Source organism: Trichoplusia ni, unplaced genomic scaffold (genome assembly GCF_003590095.1).
Source record: "Trichoplusia ni isolate ovarian cell line Hi5 unplaced genomic scaffold, tn1 tig00000111, whole genome shotgun sequence".
Taxonomy (NCBI): domain Eukaryota; kingdom Metazoa; phylum Arthropoda; class Insecta; order Lepidoptera; family Noctuidae; genus Trichoplusia; species Trichoplusia ni.
The window spans coordinates 17,992-33,887 of record NW_020799983.1 but is presented as its reverse complement, the minus strand read 5'-3'; the positions used below and the strand labels follow the sequence as shown (position 1 = coordinate 33,887).

The following is a 15,896-nucleotide window of genomic DNA, read 5'->3' as shown; positions in this document are numbered from 1 at the left end:
TGCTCTCAAAATTTCTCAGTGCAATCGCAAACCGAGAAGTGTCTCAAATTCAACTAGCAAGATTTGATTACAAGCAGACAGAGATTGTTTTAGAATTTCATTTGAAATAAAATCAGCAACAAGTTCCTTTTTTGATCAACTTCATGACCTGACAAAAGAGTCATCTTAAAACGAGACAAATGTGATGAGTAATGGTGCTACAGTGTACCAATATTATCACTGAAGCTTGGCTTAACTTGACACATTTTGAAACAATTCAATGAGTATTATGCGTGTATATCTTGTATGGATGACAGGATATTCCTTACTGTCATCATCATCGGTCCTGTCGGCGGGCGCCGGCAGGTCTAAATCCTCGTCGGGCCCGGGAGAGGGCACGTCCTCATCGCGCTGCGGCGGCGACGGGGCCGCGTGGGGCAGCGTCGGTATCAACTCGTCCAGCTTGCGTTTTAATACCCGCACTCTTGCTCCAAAGTTCTTGTATGCCTGGATACATTTATTAATTTTTAATTGAGCGATGTCAAAGTCAACACGCCAAGACACCCGGACTCAGAGCTAGGATTCGCGAATCACACAAATACTTATCGTACACGGGGACCAAACCCATGACACGTAACGCACAGTGGCTTAGACGTGATAAAAAGTAGCGTATTGCAGAGCTCTTACAAGCATCTTCCAACTTTACGAGCAGATCGATAAATAGGAAACCGATTGATTAGATAGATTTTGTAAAATAAAAGCTAGTAAATAAGTTAGAGTCACAAATAAATCCGTAAAAAACACAGATTTTCGACGTTTTTCGGAACTAAGTAATTTTGAGTCGAAACTACTAGGATGATCCGATAAATTGGCGAGGTAAACTGCCCTTTTTCAGTCATCATCAGAGTGATGGTAAAGGCGTTTATACTTACATAGGCGACGACTTTAACTTCACCCCTCTGAGTAGAATAGTACTGATTGGCAGATGTTAGGAGGGCTAGCAGTGCTTCCCTAGCAACTATCTCTCTCTGTAACGCTTGCGTATACCTCTCCACGCACGCGATGCCATCATTCAACTCCTTTTCTACGTCATCCTTGTTGTTTCTCTCTGTAAATGAGATATTATTGTCATTATTTAAACAAGTAGCCTAGTAGAATGATTCTTGGACTGTCAAGTCGAAAGTCGGAGGTTCAAATCCTACTAGAATCTTGGCAAATTTAGGTCTTAGTAATGATGCCTTGGCGAAAACAGTAAAGGCAAACATGGCGAGGAAACATTAGCATATTTCAGGATGTTTAGACGCCTCTGACACCAGGTTGTACCTCCATCATACTCTAATATATTTTGTGAAATATTTTCACCAGTATGAAATAAATTTTTCATTTTGCCCAGATGATGTTATGATCCAATATATAAACTAACTAAATTGTATTTTGTACTTCACACGTTAAAAACATTTTTTTACTAGTTTACCAAAACTCCTAACATGAACACGTAAAAATAATCACAGTACACACTAAGACATTTATAAAGACGGTAAAATATATAAAAAAGCATAAGACTATAAATGACCCAGTACTGGGCACAGGACTCTCCGAAAGGTAAGAACAAAATAAAGCAGTAACAAAAAAGAAAAAACAAGCAATCAAACCTTCATACAGACCCTTAAGACTAGTTCTGAGTGCATCTGCATCGGATAGTTCAAGATGGCTGTCATGGATATCCTTCAGTCTAAGGTCCGTATCAGCTTCTAATACTGCACATTGCTTTACTTTGTTCACAAGTTGAGTAGGCTGTAAGAACAATACAGATGTTCAAATAAAAAAAATGCTCATTCCTTTTAATAACGTTATATTAAATCGAACTAATGTACCAAAACGCCTGGGCCAATTTTAGTAAAATTTTATATGGAACTAACTCTCTGCTGGCTACTAACTAAAAGGCCGTTAAGCCACAATTGGTCATTTCGTTTCATTTAAATAAAACGTAATCAATATGATTGAATGAAATATATTGTTTATTGTGCACAAACACTTTGTCTACATATATAACTTGCAACCACATTCTTAGGTTGCATAGTTTTCAAGAGACATAAATTCCCCCTTATTTTTGCGTTTTCTCCAAAAACACTTTGCTCTTAGCTGCTTTTTAGTTAGTAGACTATAAGATAGAAATATTTTTGCATCAATAAACAACTGTTGAGTGCTGCGGTAACAACTACATTTGTATTGTTAATGTAGACTGCGGAAGAAATTTGATTATTATTGTTCTCAAACATCAAACTAACAAACTCTTCAGAATTTAAATATAAGTTAATTAGCCATAAATATCATACATTCGCTTGGCCATTTAAGCATTAAACTCTAAACATTACTCAATAAGTAGTGTAAATTAGGCAGATTTTGCATAAAATTATTTTACAATCTTACAATAAATAGCTAGGAGACTGATCAAATAAATTAGAAATATTTAATAATTAGAAATTACAATGATTGTTTGTCCACTTGCATCGCAAACAAATGAGATTTCATGACTTCTTACATACATCTAGAGTTGAGACACACTGCTTTATGCTGTAATGCTTCCACTTGCCTAGTAATATTACTTTAAGATGGGATAATAGGCCTTCATTCCATCAATATTTGAATGCAAGAGCGAACATATTCTGTATAGGTTTAACATTAATCGGGTCCATCTGGTATCAGTACAAAAGACTAAAGAATACCTGAAATTCAATAGATTCATCGTCTGTTTTCTTTATTGCCCCTGCACTTAACAAGCCCGTCAGATCTGATAGAAATTCATCATCATACACCGATCTCTGTTCCCAAATTTTGAAGATGCGCAGTATTTTAGGTCGCACTTTTTCATCTCTGAAAGCAACAAAAATTACTTCGATATTAATTTCAAATTCAATTTTATTTATTTAGTCTGTTGGTAAAAGTTGTTTATCTCATAGTAGACATGTATGATTGAAACTATCTTAAAGAAAAAGTGTTAAAGGAAAAAATTGTGAAGTTAAGCTACTAGAAAATACAAAGCATGGAAATAGTAGTGCGAACTATAGACAGTTAAGTTTTTTTAATAATAAGCTAAAATTAAATAACGTTGAGGGGTAACTATAATTGAATACTTTCAAGGATAATGTAGACTAAGCAAATTGTATAGTAGAAACAAAAGTTATGGGAAGGTAGATAGGTAGAGCATACAATTACTTATGATTTTCCCTGCCATAACAATATGTTGTTCTTGTGTACATACCTGACTAAAGGAGTAGCTTTCTGTAAATTGAGCCCCCAGCTCTCTACAAACTCGTAGTTCTTCCTCTTACTGTACTGAATCACATCGTTGGCGAGATAAAACAAAACAAGCCTCTGCTCCACCTTAACCCTCTTCAACACATTCAACCAACTTGATACAATTTTTTTATGATGTGTCCGTTGTTTAAGGCACCATGAAGATAATCCCTGGATACTTTCTTGAGTGTCTTTTAATTGCATTAATCGTTTTTCAAAGGCTAATGTATTAAATTCTTCTGTTTCACCCATTGTTATCAAACTTTTAATGTATCACTGACACTATAACAAGCCGTAGTACGGCAGCATCATAGCACTCATTTAATTTTTCACACTTATTACAGGTAGAATCATCCTTACACGAAGGGTTATGTTCATTTTAGCACAACACGCTAATGTGGACAAATAGACGCAGCGAAAAACCGCGTTGATAGCACTAATTCAGTTCTCGTTAAGAATACATATCTGGCATCGGATATAAAGTTGTTTTGAATTAAGATAACAATACTGTATGCATCAGTTTACTGTTTAGATTAATCTCAAACAAGCTAAACATATACAGAGAAAATGGAAATTATTACGGAACTATTCTCCCAAAGACAACAACCGCCATTTTCTATTTAATATCTTTTTTATCAACCCAACTAAACTAAGCACAAAGGAAGATGACTTATACAGCCATTTTGTGTGTATTAAATTATGTTTATTTATTAAATTATAATAAATGGCACTACATTCGTTAGTAGTTAATAATCTAGGAATTTAAAATCTAAATTCAATCAGTATTAAGCAAATAAAAATCTATTCTATTCTAAGATATGTAATTAACATTTTTTTTACAATTCCATAGATACTCATTCTTTTTAGTACAGTGTACATAAGTGTACAAGGCTGTGCACAGCATTGAGAAATTAACAAGTTGGCATTATAATGCACAGACATTTATTTATCCTGTGACTAATATTTTCGACTGCAGATCATGTCATGTGTCTTTCTGACAGCAAATGTCGAAAGCTAATTTCCAACTGTCAAAATCAAGGCAGAATTTGGGAAGGATGTTTTGTTCCACTAGAGGCGCCATCTAGTTTACACTTTAGAACTAATTACAAATAGATTAGAGTAGGTAAGTATTTATAGGAATAGTTACAGTTAACACAATACAGCAATCATTCTTGAAACTTACAAATATGACATGAATAGGGCGCAGGATGACGCTTTCAAGTTAGGCGGAGCGTAGGTACGCCATTTAATTGATATTTCTCATTTCTGTTGGTTATACATTAACTCGAAGGTGATTAAAGAAGGAGAATTTAAGGCTCTAAGTTTCCGTAGAAATGCTATTGCAGATTCGATTCTATACAGTTTTCAATTAAAATATTTTCTGTAGGTCAAAAGAAACCGCTTTCAATTATTCCCGCTTGAATACTTTTTCGGACACAGCTAGATGGCAGCACAGCAAACAATTCTGTCTCGATAAAGTTATATTTTTTGGCCTTGGGTATATTAGTGAATAGTGTTGTGTGTGAGTCATAAGGGAGTGAGCGTGAGTTAGGTTAGGAGTGGTGGCTGTGGAAAACTAGTTTTACTGTAGTGCTTTTTGGACGATGTAGCGCTGATTACATACGGATTATTACGGTTATAATCGGGTAAGTTTTCTCTTGTTTGTGTATGTTTAAAGATGATTCACACTACAAGGTGTCCCGAACATAGTTGGGAAAAGGCTTGGCCAATGATGAAGATATACTTCTTAAATTTAGTGATATCCTCTACACCATGGCCCAGCCGTGCGGCGTCATTCTAGGGCCGGGTCACTATTTGAAAAAATAATCAATTCTGTAAAAAAAGCAGTCCAGGGTTGTCACAAGTTATTTATGTTTATTTATTTATTAAGTAGCCGTATTACATTAAAGCAATATAACATAATAATATATTAGTCTAAAAAATGTTAACCCGCTCTTATCATCGTTTTATTAGCTAAGATGAGTGTAGACAATGAAAGAAGAAATATTTTACAAGTTATGTATTTTTTTTAATAAGTAGGTACCCACTTGAAAGTGAAAACAAGCCCATCTCAAATTATTCAGTTAATTATTATTGACATGCTAGTTCCTGCTTGCACTTGAAAAAAAAATATCATCTTGACATGCAACACAGAAACAAATACTACAACCATACAATATAAGTAGAATTAAAAACAGGTGTCCAGAACCTAATAAAATGTTTATGCCAGTCGAACATTTTGCAAATTTTTATACACTCACTCACGTCACTCTTATTGTTTGTTTGTTTGTCGTTCCGGTTGGATTTTTGCAACTTAATTTTGAGGTACTTCCCGATAAGTGCAGGCTGGAATTTTCAGGGTAGCTTCAAACCTGATGACAATGCAATTTACAACTATAAAAAGGGCTGGACCGATTTTGATAAAATTTGAATGGAGTGCCATTTACAAACGTGGGATTTTAGATTTTCCCACGTTTGAAATCTACTATTATCATTTCTAGCGATATCCACATGGCTCGACACAACAAATAAAAAAAACAGATTTATTAATCTGTATTCTGTGCCTGACCGCAAATAAAGACTTGCAGCCACTCCCAGCACAAGTAGTTTTTTCTTTGTTTAGCCGTTTCTGTCCCAATGCAGGACAAAGACCTCCCTTAAATTTTTCTACTCAGTTAAATAAATAAAAAACGAACACGCGACAGCCCTGAAAGACTGGTCCGGAACTGTTAACATTGTTTTCGTATCGGCTTCCCCGCTTCCGCCCCTCACACCCCGCGCGATTGCCCTGTCTAGTTAGACTACTGTGTTGAACGACTATAATATTTTAAGGCTATGACAATATACCCAAACGGACTGATGTATTTCTTGTAGAAGTCGTGTTAAAAATACATGTGATAATAAAATGGAATAAAACATAATTCCATTAAACCTTTACCTGCTAACCACATTTTACCAGCTTATTACCTGGTACTGACTATCGACAAATGTTTCTTTTTATCGTAAAATCCAACACTAGGAGTGCGAATGAAAGTTCCGCTATGCCTATAAGTTTGAGCGAGAGGAGTGATAAACATTATGACGTAGTTCAATTGGGGAAAACGAAGCATGGCAATGAGTCATTATAAATCTGTTTTAATATTGTGTTTATTAGCTCTGAGGTCATGCAGTTTTTTCACACCTACACCTGTTTAGGTGTTTTTTGAGTTAGGTGACTATCTGTTGTTGTTCGATTACCTTATTTACAAGGTACGCAGGCCCCCAATTTCGCTATTTACAATGGCCGATAAATAAATGGAAACAATGAATTTTCAATTATTGCGTTGGTAGAAATGCTTGAAAGTATATAAATAGTGTCAAATTTCGTCCAATTTCCAATCACGCATCGGTCTGTTACGAGACTGCACACTTTTGCATATTGAAAAGCAAATCCCGCACTAAAGAGTTAAATCCTTGTAATTAAATACTGACAGGATTCGAACCTGCGACTTCTGGCTTTATGGTCCAATCGTTTAACAAATTATAACTTAGTTTGTCACTGCCTAACAATAAAGATATTGCTCACAGTGGGTACTTACGATATGTATTAGTCACAAAATGGATAAAATAAACTGATAAAATGCTTTTACTCAAGTGGTAAACCTGCTACATATTGTAATAAACTGCATAGAAACACATACGGCGAATTTTGGGTTCGAGTCCCTGGAAGGAGTTTGCTTTTCATCTACATCTGTTTTAAGGACTTCATGAATAAATTATGTACATGTAAATTATATTTCATTTAACATATTTTCGAAAACCCCAGTATTATTAAAAAAATAAATAATGATAAATCAGTAATAAGAACGATCTACGCAACAGAAACGTATTGGAAAATTTGGCTGGTCGTTAAAAAGTAACCCTATACAGCCATAAGCATTTTTCTCAGTTGAGAAGACAATTTTAAAAATATCCGAACTTAATTAGTTTTCTTGCGGATATCACATTACACTAATTAGGCTTATTACAATGGCACTGTTCGTATTCTCCCAAGGCTTTTGGAAATTCATTGTATGGACCGTAAGTGTTCCACTGTTTCATTTATCGGTCACTGTTAATAGAAGAATTGGGTCCCAGTACTAAGTAACACAACTTAAAAATTGAGTTTATAACTGGGCGAAGTAAAACTACGTATATAGTCAATTGGATTAAAGTTCCAAATAAATGATACAGAAACCGTTTGTTACAGATTCAGCAACGAACAAGATGGTTATAAAACTAACGGGAAACGGTTTGGGGGAGAGGCAGCACGACTTTAACGTCAAAGTCAGCGAAGCCGCTTCAAATGGTGTAAGTTTCGATGACATCAAAGGCGAGACGGACATAGACAAACTGTTCAAAATAGAACTGGCATCGAAATACAGGAAAATAGGATACATTATAGAAGTCCTGAAGTCAGGCGACAGTTTACATATTTCAAGAGCCCTGAAATGCATATGGATGTATGATGACGAATTCTCCGATACCATAAGTGTAGATAATCTTCGTAACAATGTTATACCATTGATGTCCTTCAGAATGAAAAGGAAGCTCCTACTTGCTATATCAATGCATGTTCAGAATGAATATAGAGCCGCTGAATTTTATAAATACTGTCGATCCGAAAGGTTAGACAATATCGCTGTAAAATTCCTTACTTCCACAAATGATAACTTCAAATTAGAAGTCATAAAAGACAATTCTAATTGTGGACTAGTCACATCAATACAAGGCTTAAGGCGAAAGAATTTGATTGGACACTCGTTCGTACTAGCTAAAGCTTTTATAGAACTATTCTATGAAAATAATAGGCTCCCTGTTCTTCGGGATCTGAGCTACTTATTTGCAGATTCTAGCGAAGATTATTTAGACCTACTGGAACAAACAGTTAACCCTTAAACGCATAGTGTCCCAAAATTGAATCACCCAATTAAACCACCAATATCCGTCCATAATATTTGTGTTTGACACATTAGGCTGTATGAAATGTTTCTTTTGCTCCTTCTCTAACCACAGAATAACTCAACTCGTGACATTTTGTGTTGTTATCTGTGGCTGATTAACATTTTACTTTTTGGCGCGCGTTTCTCAAATAGTTTTCAGTTGAGTGCACTTTGGCGACGTATATTACAAAGTTATTTGCTGATTTTGGAGAAAAAAAAATTGTTTTCTAAAGGTAATGACTATTATTTATACAATAATTTATGCTTTTTTAAATTTACTATAATTGTTATATGAACAGGATGCTTTTTTGTTTTGATGCAAAAATGGGACAGCATGCACTATTGGTGCATAAAAACAAAAAATTGATACTGCTATATGAAGCAATACATTTTGTGATTTTATTTGTTTTGCTTTGGTGAGGTTGCATGTGCAATGCATGTGGTTGGTTATTTTGTTTTAGAAATGGCAGAAAATAATAAGAGAGATGGTGACATTGAGTTTTGGTTGCGCCAGCTGGAAGATGGCGCCATTTCTGAAGACGATTTCGAGTCGGACGGTGATGAACTTGATTTTTATCCGACCCAACAAGATTTATTAGATGTTTTAGAAAATGATAATGACGACGGTGAGGCTAGGTCTAGTGATAATAACGAAGAAATTATACCCGATCCTCCTATTGTAATAGCGGATGCTGTTCCTTCAAATAATATTGATGCACCGGTACATTCTTTAGACATTCAGAGGTTGATATGGAAAAACCAACCTCTGCCATTCAACGAAAATGCCATAAAATTTAATGGAACTGAAGAATACCCTGAAAGTTTGATGAACCTTCAGACACCTTTCCAATTTTTTTCCTACTTTTTTACTGAAGATTTTCTTTCACAAATTGTTACTGAAACAAATTATTATGCTGTACAAAAGAAACCTGATAGACCTGACGTCATAACATTAGGAGAACTGCGAAAATATCTCGGAATCTTGATTTATATGAGTGTCTACCACTATCCAAGTGTACGTGGTTACTGGGCTAACAAGCACGGGTTTGAAGCAATTATAAAAGCGATGCCTGTCAATAAATTTGAAAAAATAAGAAGAGTACTTCACTTCAACGATAACAATAAACACCTACCAATAGGTCATCCCCAGCATGACCGACTTCACAAGCTACGCCCTGTAATTGAACATCTCAATGCCAAGTTCTCCAGCATTCCAATCAGTCAGCGCTTATCCATCGATGAGCAAATGTGTGCTACCAAGATGGGCCATTTTTTAAAACAATATTTGCCTAATAAACCCCATAAATGGGGTTTTAAATTATTTGTATTGTGTTCTCTGACAGGTTTTGCTTATCGTTTTATAATTTACGCTGGCAAAGAAAAAGATGATCGTTTGCCTAACGAGCCTGATATAGGGGTTGTATCACAAACAGTGATAAAACTTGCTAGAATAATTCCTAGACATGCTAATCACATTATATACCATGATAATTTCTATACCACATTGCCCTTGATGTATTATTTTGCTAAAGAAGGAATACAATGTGTAGGAACTGTTCAAAGAAACCGCCTAGGTAAGAAATGTAAATTGCCCTCAAAGCAGGATGTAATGAAAAAACAAGTGCCAAGAGGGTCCTATGTGGAATATATTACACATATTGATGGGGTCGACATGTCTTCAGTGAGTTGGAAAGACAATAAGCAAGTAGTTCTGCTCTCGACCTACGTAGGAGCTGAACCATTACAGTCTATCGAAAGATATGACAAAATAGAAAAGAAAAAAATAATAATAGACTGCCCAAAAATAGTCAAAGAATACAACGCCCATATGGGGGGCGTTGATCTGATGGATTCATTTTTGGGCAGATATAGAATTAAAGTCAAGACTAGAAAATGGTATATGAGGATTTTTTACCACCTTTTAGATGTATCTATTATAAATTCTTGGGTTCTATACAAAACTGTGGAGACAAGAAAAGGAGCAGATCCAAAGAAGCTTAAAAATCTGTCAGAATTCAGGTCAGAGCTGGCTGATGTCTTATGTACCTATGGTACTACGACCCAGCCAACAAGAGGACGTCCTAGCAACAGCAGCATCACTGAAACCATAGAGGCAAAAAGAAAGAAAGGGTGCCAGGTTCTTCCACCGTCTGACGTTCGGTTAGACAATCTTGGTCATAGCCAAATTAAAACCGACCAACGCATGAGGTGCAAGAGACCTGGCTGTAAGCTACAGAGCTTTGTAAAATGCACAAAGTGCAGTGTATTCCTTTGTGCAAAGAAAGGAAACGATTGTTTCAATTTGTTCCACAGTTAATTAATAAAAGCATTTTTTTTGTCGATCTTGCATAATGTCCCAAAAATGCATCAACATGATTTTTTTATTAAAAACCTATAAAATATTAATTGTTATTTTTTTTATTATTTTTCCCGTTAATCGCAGCTTCTAAAGAATTGAAAAAAAAAAATTCATTACAATTTAATAATTCATGCATTTAAGGGTTAAGGATGCAAGCTATGGTCAACTAGGTGCACGTATTTCTAAACAGATAATGAAAAAACATAGGAAAAGAGTTCTCAAACTTCCGTTGCTATATGTGCGAATACTGAACCCAAGTGTGTTGGTTGCTAACAGCAACCCGGATGATGCAAAAACTTACTTAAAAGCTTTAATACCAGAAAAAGTGGATTCCTTTTGGTACGAGAACTACTATAGCACATACAAACATATTATTAATATATTAAAGGATGATAAGTTTGCATTTATAAAACAAATCTTTACCACGTCATACCCAGGTAAACAATTTGAAATGACTTTGGAATTTTATAACCAAGAGTGTTATCATTTAATGACAGATGAAGAAAAAGAAAAATGGGCTCTTAAACAGATTGCAAGCGGTAATGAGATTCTCGGCAATGACAATGAATACATTTGGTATAAGTTCGTCAGCTTTGATAAGGCTTTTAGTAACATAAAAAATTATGTCAATAGGACCACAGATCAAACGCGCAGAGCAATGATTATCAACGTTCTAATTGAGTCTGCAAAAATCCATCTTGCGAATCCAACGATTTGGAATCGTTGCGTAGAAAAAATGTTAAAGTATTATTATGAAAGACACAACAATGAAGCAAAATACATTAAAGAGAATTTCTTAGATAAGTTGTTTCAAGAATTTGATGTTTACCAATTTGATAATGATTGCTGGAACGCTTTAAACAAAATATTTCACAGCATAGATGTTTACGATAAAGTTCAACAATTTAATGGTAGAAGCGAATTTAAAATTATTGCTTTAGTTTATTGTATAATAAACAAGTTAGACGTAGACGAAGCTTTAATTAAAGAGGTTAAGACTAATGTATATTTTTATAGATTAAATACAAACACAAAAAGTTGACGAAAGACCAACGGGCTATGGTATACGATTTCCTCTTCGATATTTACGTGAGCGAAATAGAGAAATACAGAAAAGTTCCGTATAATGATGATATACAGCACGAACTGCGAAGATTTATCCACTTCACTTTAGACCTTTTATACTATAACGAAAAGACTAAAGAAGACATCCCAGATGTTGTAACTACGTTTTTAAATTTAGACTCGTCTGAATTTAAATACCATAAACTTTTTTATAATGGCGAAGACTCGAAGCCCCGCAACTTAAAACGTGATTTGAAAAAAGATGCGAAACTCCTAGTAGAAAACCTGCCAATGATAAAAACACACATTGGTGGCGCTTACTACAACTTGAGCCAGCTCCAAACACTTCTGAAAACATATTATCCTGGTGATATCGCAAAGGACTTCCTCGATTTTTACGATGATTTATTGAAAGATAAAGAGTTGTTCTACAAAAACGCTAGAGCTGCTACGCATGGCATCTTCCAACTCGCCGATGAGAAATTTAAAACGGATTTTATGAACAAATATGCTCCTGAAGAGGCAAAAATAGATCACGTAACCGCTGACAAAAACATGCTACTGATTCAACAGGCCATATGCGCCCATGCGTGCTACTCGCGGCCACCGGTTGCTCTTGAAGTCATGCTCAAATATATCAAAGGCGACTATGTGCGGTTTTGTTTGCCTACGTTTCAATCATACTTGGCAAACCTGCCATTACCTCAGTGCATAGAATTTGTTCGAGCACTATTAGATACACCAGTATCCATTCAAAAACATGGCATTCGTCTCGCGTTTGAATGTTTCAGTATCGAAAATCTTAACACACTGGTTTTAGATGTTTGGAAGGAAACGAAAAATATTTCCCTAAGATTGATAATTTACAAGGCCCTTTATATAAAGATTATAAAAGAACTTAGTAATGATTCGCAAGATAAGCTATTTGATACGTTAAAAAGTATTACATGGACTGTAAATGAGAACGATGACAAAGAGTTGTTTGAACTTTTTGTGGATGATGAATTTCCCAGTCGCTTACTATCTGAATTTACGCGAATTGTTTGGAAAGTAGTTAGCCAATTACCTGTAAAACAACTGAACCTTTCACATATGAATAGCGTATTGCATTATATAACGGATAATTTTAGTTTAATAAACCAAGAGATCATCGCAGAAATTGTTGACGAATTTATAGCATCTTTATTTACAGAACATGGTCCAAAAAACACAAGTCATTCAGAAATAGAAGAAATAATCGGAGCTAAATGGAACCTTACTGTCAAATATATTATACATTCTGAAAACGAAACTGATCTGGACAAAAAAATTAAATTAACACAAAATTTAATAAAACGATGTCTTACGGAACCTAAATATGCCTTAAAAGAAAGCTGTTTAAGTTTCGTAAACAATCTTGAAGAATCGGGTTACTATGTGGATATAAAGAATTTCGGTAATATTGATATTGTTTTGAGGTCTGTGAAAAAACAACTTGAAGAAACATTATCATTCGAAGAGAATTACGATAATGTTTGGGAACTTGAACTTGGGTTTGCGACTAGAAGAGCAATAGTCGGAGCAAACTGGGATGAAAGCGGTGACACTCAAATACAAATGAGACATAACGCTTTAAATTTTGCTAAGGAATTAGAAAATGTAATTAAATCTTACATCGAAAAAGGAATGTATTTCGCTTCCATATTGACAGATCTAACTTCAATGATAATTAACAAAATACACAAGTTGATATACAAATTTGATATTTACAGTCATAGAGATGCGTTTATGATTTTGATATGTTTAGGATTAATGGAGTTTGATAAACCAGAAATATATTTACTAGTTATGCATCTCCTACCATCACACTGTGAGCCCGAATACAACGGAGACTTTGGGTTAATACTTGAAGGTCTTAAAAAAGTAGAAAATAAAGAAATAAAATTAAATCTGTATAGGAAATTTAATAAATTAATGCAAGGTGTTCGCAGCTAAGCGTTAGCTGTGCGAATTTACCAATAATGATAATTAGGTGTTGGTGCGAAAAAAATGCCGTTAGGAGAACTTAGGAATTCTATATTCGGTTCGGTACATCTTAATCTCAAAAACTACTGATCGGATTTCAAAAATTATTTAAATGCAATTATAGATAGCTCATTTATTGAGGAAGGGTAATTATACTAATTATAGAGCAGCAATTAAAAAAAAGGACGACGTTAGAGTCCTTAACAGTATAAGTCTATCTTTTAAGGTTGACACAGTTTAATGATTTTTGATGTTGTTCTTAATTCCGGATTATAACTGTTACCGAAATTCTTTTATTTTACTTATGATTCTGGGTTGGAGTTTAGAGTTAACCATGCATTTAGTGTTTAACAATTACATTTTATTAAGATTTTAATTTAGATAATACTTTGTTAATTCATATTTTTGTTAAATTGTTGTTTACTTAGTTTCACATTATTATCTACGAGGATCCACAAGTTATCAACCTTTTACTGGCCCCCAATTCTACTATTTACAATGGCCGATGAATCAATGAAATTTGGCTTTAAACGACAATTTTCGTATTCTCTTAAGTATTTTTCTACACAATAATTGGAAATTCAGAACGGGATGGTACACTCAAGGCCAATACAATTAAATTCCAATTATTGTATTGGCAAAATGCTAACGAGAATAGGAGTTATTTCAAATTTAATCCATTTGTCATTCATTCATTCATTCCAGACGACTCCCGTGGTCGAGTGGCGTACGCACCGGTTTCAAGGTGTCGCTAGCTCTGAGGTCCCGGGTTCGATCCCCGGTCGAGTCAATGTATTCACATTTCTACATTGTCTCGGGTCTGGGTGTTTGTGGTACCGTCGTTGTATCTGAATTCCATAACACAAGTGCTTCAGCAACTTACTTTGGGTTCAGAACAATGTATGTGATGTTGTCCGCATTTATTTATTTATTATTCATTGTAAAGTAGCAGAATCGGGGCCCTGGGCTGTTTCTTTCACATTTGCTAACTACATTATGAGATTATATAAACATTTTTTGTTCTCGTTTCATATATGTGTATATTTGTTGTATTATAATAATTTAGGAAATTATAATAATCTTATGAGTTTGATAGAACTAGATATAAGTAGTCATTTAAGCAAAATAATACTGTACGTTTATAAAAATACACAAGTTGATTTTATTGAATGTTTTATTCTACCTCCATGTTTTTAGTAAATTGTTAGGTGGTTCTAAGTTAGAGATGATGACTGGCTGACAGATCAACACAGGACCTAAATTATATTTAAATTGTATGATTCCTCTTACAAAATATAAGGAGGTATGACAATTCATCCCCTAAGATATGAATTGGGGTTACAAGTGAGTACCTATAAAACTGCAGGCTTCGAAAATATTCGTAAAAAACGTAATTAATTCCTTCATTGAAAGTCACGAGTCTTAAATAGTCTTTTAAAATCATCCCTAAAGGTAAATTAATTGGTAGAGAACTATAAATGAAACAAATAATTTTCATGTGTTTTTTCTTCATGTAGCACATATACGCAAGGCCATCTAAATATGTTTTCCCTACGAATTATTTGTTTCATTCATAGTTTTCTACCAATTAATTTACCATCATTAATACGTGCATCCAAGCTTAGTAGAATCGCAGTGAAGATATATCGCGGTAACGTGCTTCGAAGTGTAGTGGCTTCGCAGACACGGTGTTTCACTGTAACGTGCATCGCAGCTTTGTAGCATCGTATTAGCATTCATCGATATTTTGTTTGTCGAGATTACGTATTCTACTCGTTCGTAATCATACCTATTCATTGTCTGGAATAAATTCTGAAAGTTGAATTTAACCTACTGCGGTTTTCGATTACGCTCAAATTTTGCTAGAAATGAGTAATTATACGAGACTTATTTGCTGGATAAAGCCAATATCTGATGCTGGTGCTCAGTGGCGGCCTTAGGAGGTAGCGAACGGGGCAATTGATCATTTTGTTAAGACCTTCCGCCCGGAGCCTTGCAATGGGTAAGGCCGCCGCTGCTGGTGCTGGTTGCTGAGCACAGGAGCTCCGCAATAAAACAACGCAATCCTATTGAGTTTGGGCTCGAACAATTATTGTTGACAAGTTTAGTTTTTATGTTATTCAAACTAGTATTTGTAAGACACATCGCATGAACATTCATTCTTCATATTGTGACATAAAATAAAATACGCGAAAATATATGAATCCCTTATCTAATTATAGACGGACTTC

General features: G+C 34.8%; 2 protein-coding genes across 4 annotated transcripts; one reads left to right on the top strand and one right to left on the bottom strand.

Moving 5' to 3' along the window:
* Positions 1 to 216: 216 nt before the first annotated feature.
* On the bottom strand, positions 217 to 3,883 carry LOC113506902 (regulation of nuclear pre-mRNA domain-containing protein 2-like). Of its 2 annotated transcripts, none has more exons than XM_026889740.1 (5): positions 3,242 to 3,883; positions 2,706 to 2,853; positions 1,632 to 1,773; positions 912 to 1,087; positions 217 to 486 (listed from the first exon to the last, which is right to left on the bottom strand). In XM_026889740.1, the coding sequence occupies exons 1-5, from the start codon at positions 3,526 to 3,528 to the stop codon at positions 232 to 234; spliced, it is 1,008 nt and encodes a 335-aa protein (XP_026745541.1). In that variant the 5' UTR covers positions 3,529 to 3,883; the 3' UTR covers positions 217 to 231. The 2 variants fall into 2 exon arrangements, with proteins under 2 accessions (XP_026745541.1, XP_026745542.1); XM_026889741.1 differs by having other exon boundaries at positions 1,644 to 1,773; positions 3,242 to 3,882.
* Positions 3,884 to 4,179: 296 nt separating this feature from the next.
* Positions 4,180 to 11,649, top strand: LOC113506900 (piggyBac transposable element-derived protein 3-like). Of its 2 annotated transcripts, XM_026889738.1 has the most exons (3): positions 4,547 to 4,922; positions 7,505 to 8,181; positions 10,739 to 11,649. In XM_026889738.1, the coding sequence occupies exons 2-3, from the start codon at positions 7,522 to 7,524 to the stop codon at positions 11,636 to 11,638; spliced, it is 1,560 nt and encodes a 519-aa protein (XP_026745539.1). In that variant the 5' UTR covers positions 4,547 to 4,922; positions 7,505 to 7,521; the 3' UTR covers positions 11,639 to 11,649. The 2 variants fall into 2 exon arrangements, with proteins under 2 accessions (XP_026745537.1, XP_026745539.1); XM_026889736.1 differs by lacking the exon at positions 10,739 to 11,649 and having other exon boundaries at positions 4,180 to 4,922; positions 7,505 to 10,683.
* The last annotated feature ends 4,247 nt before the right edge of the window (positions 11,650 to 15,896 follow it).

Coding starts and splice junctions, on each gene's coding strand:
- LOC113506902 (XM_026889740.1), bottom strand. CDS start 3,528: ATGGGTGAAACAGAAGAATTTAATACATTAGCCTTTGAAAAACGATTA. Junction 2,854..3,241: donor AAAGCTACTCCTTTAGTCAG/GTATGTACACAA, acceptor TGTTGCTTTCAG/AGATGAAAAAGTGCGACCTA. Junction 1,088..1,631: donor TCTTAAGGGTCTGTATGAAG/GTTTGATTGCTT, acceptor TCTCATTTACAG/AGAGAAACAACAAGGATGAC.
- LOC113506900 (XM_026889736.1), top strand. CDS start 8,671: ATGCATGTGGTTGGTTATTTTGTTTTAGAAATGGCAGAAAATAATAAG.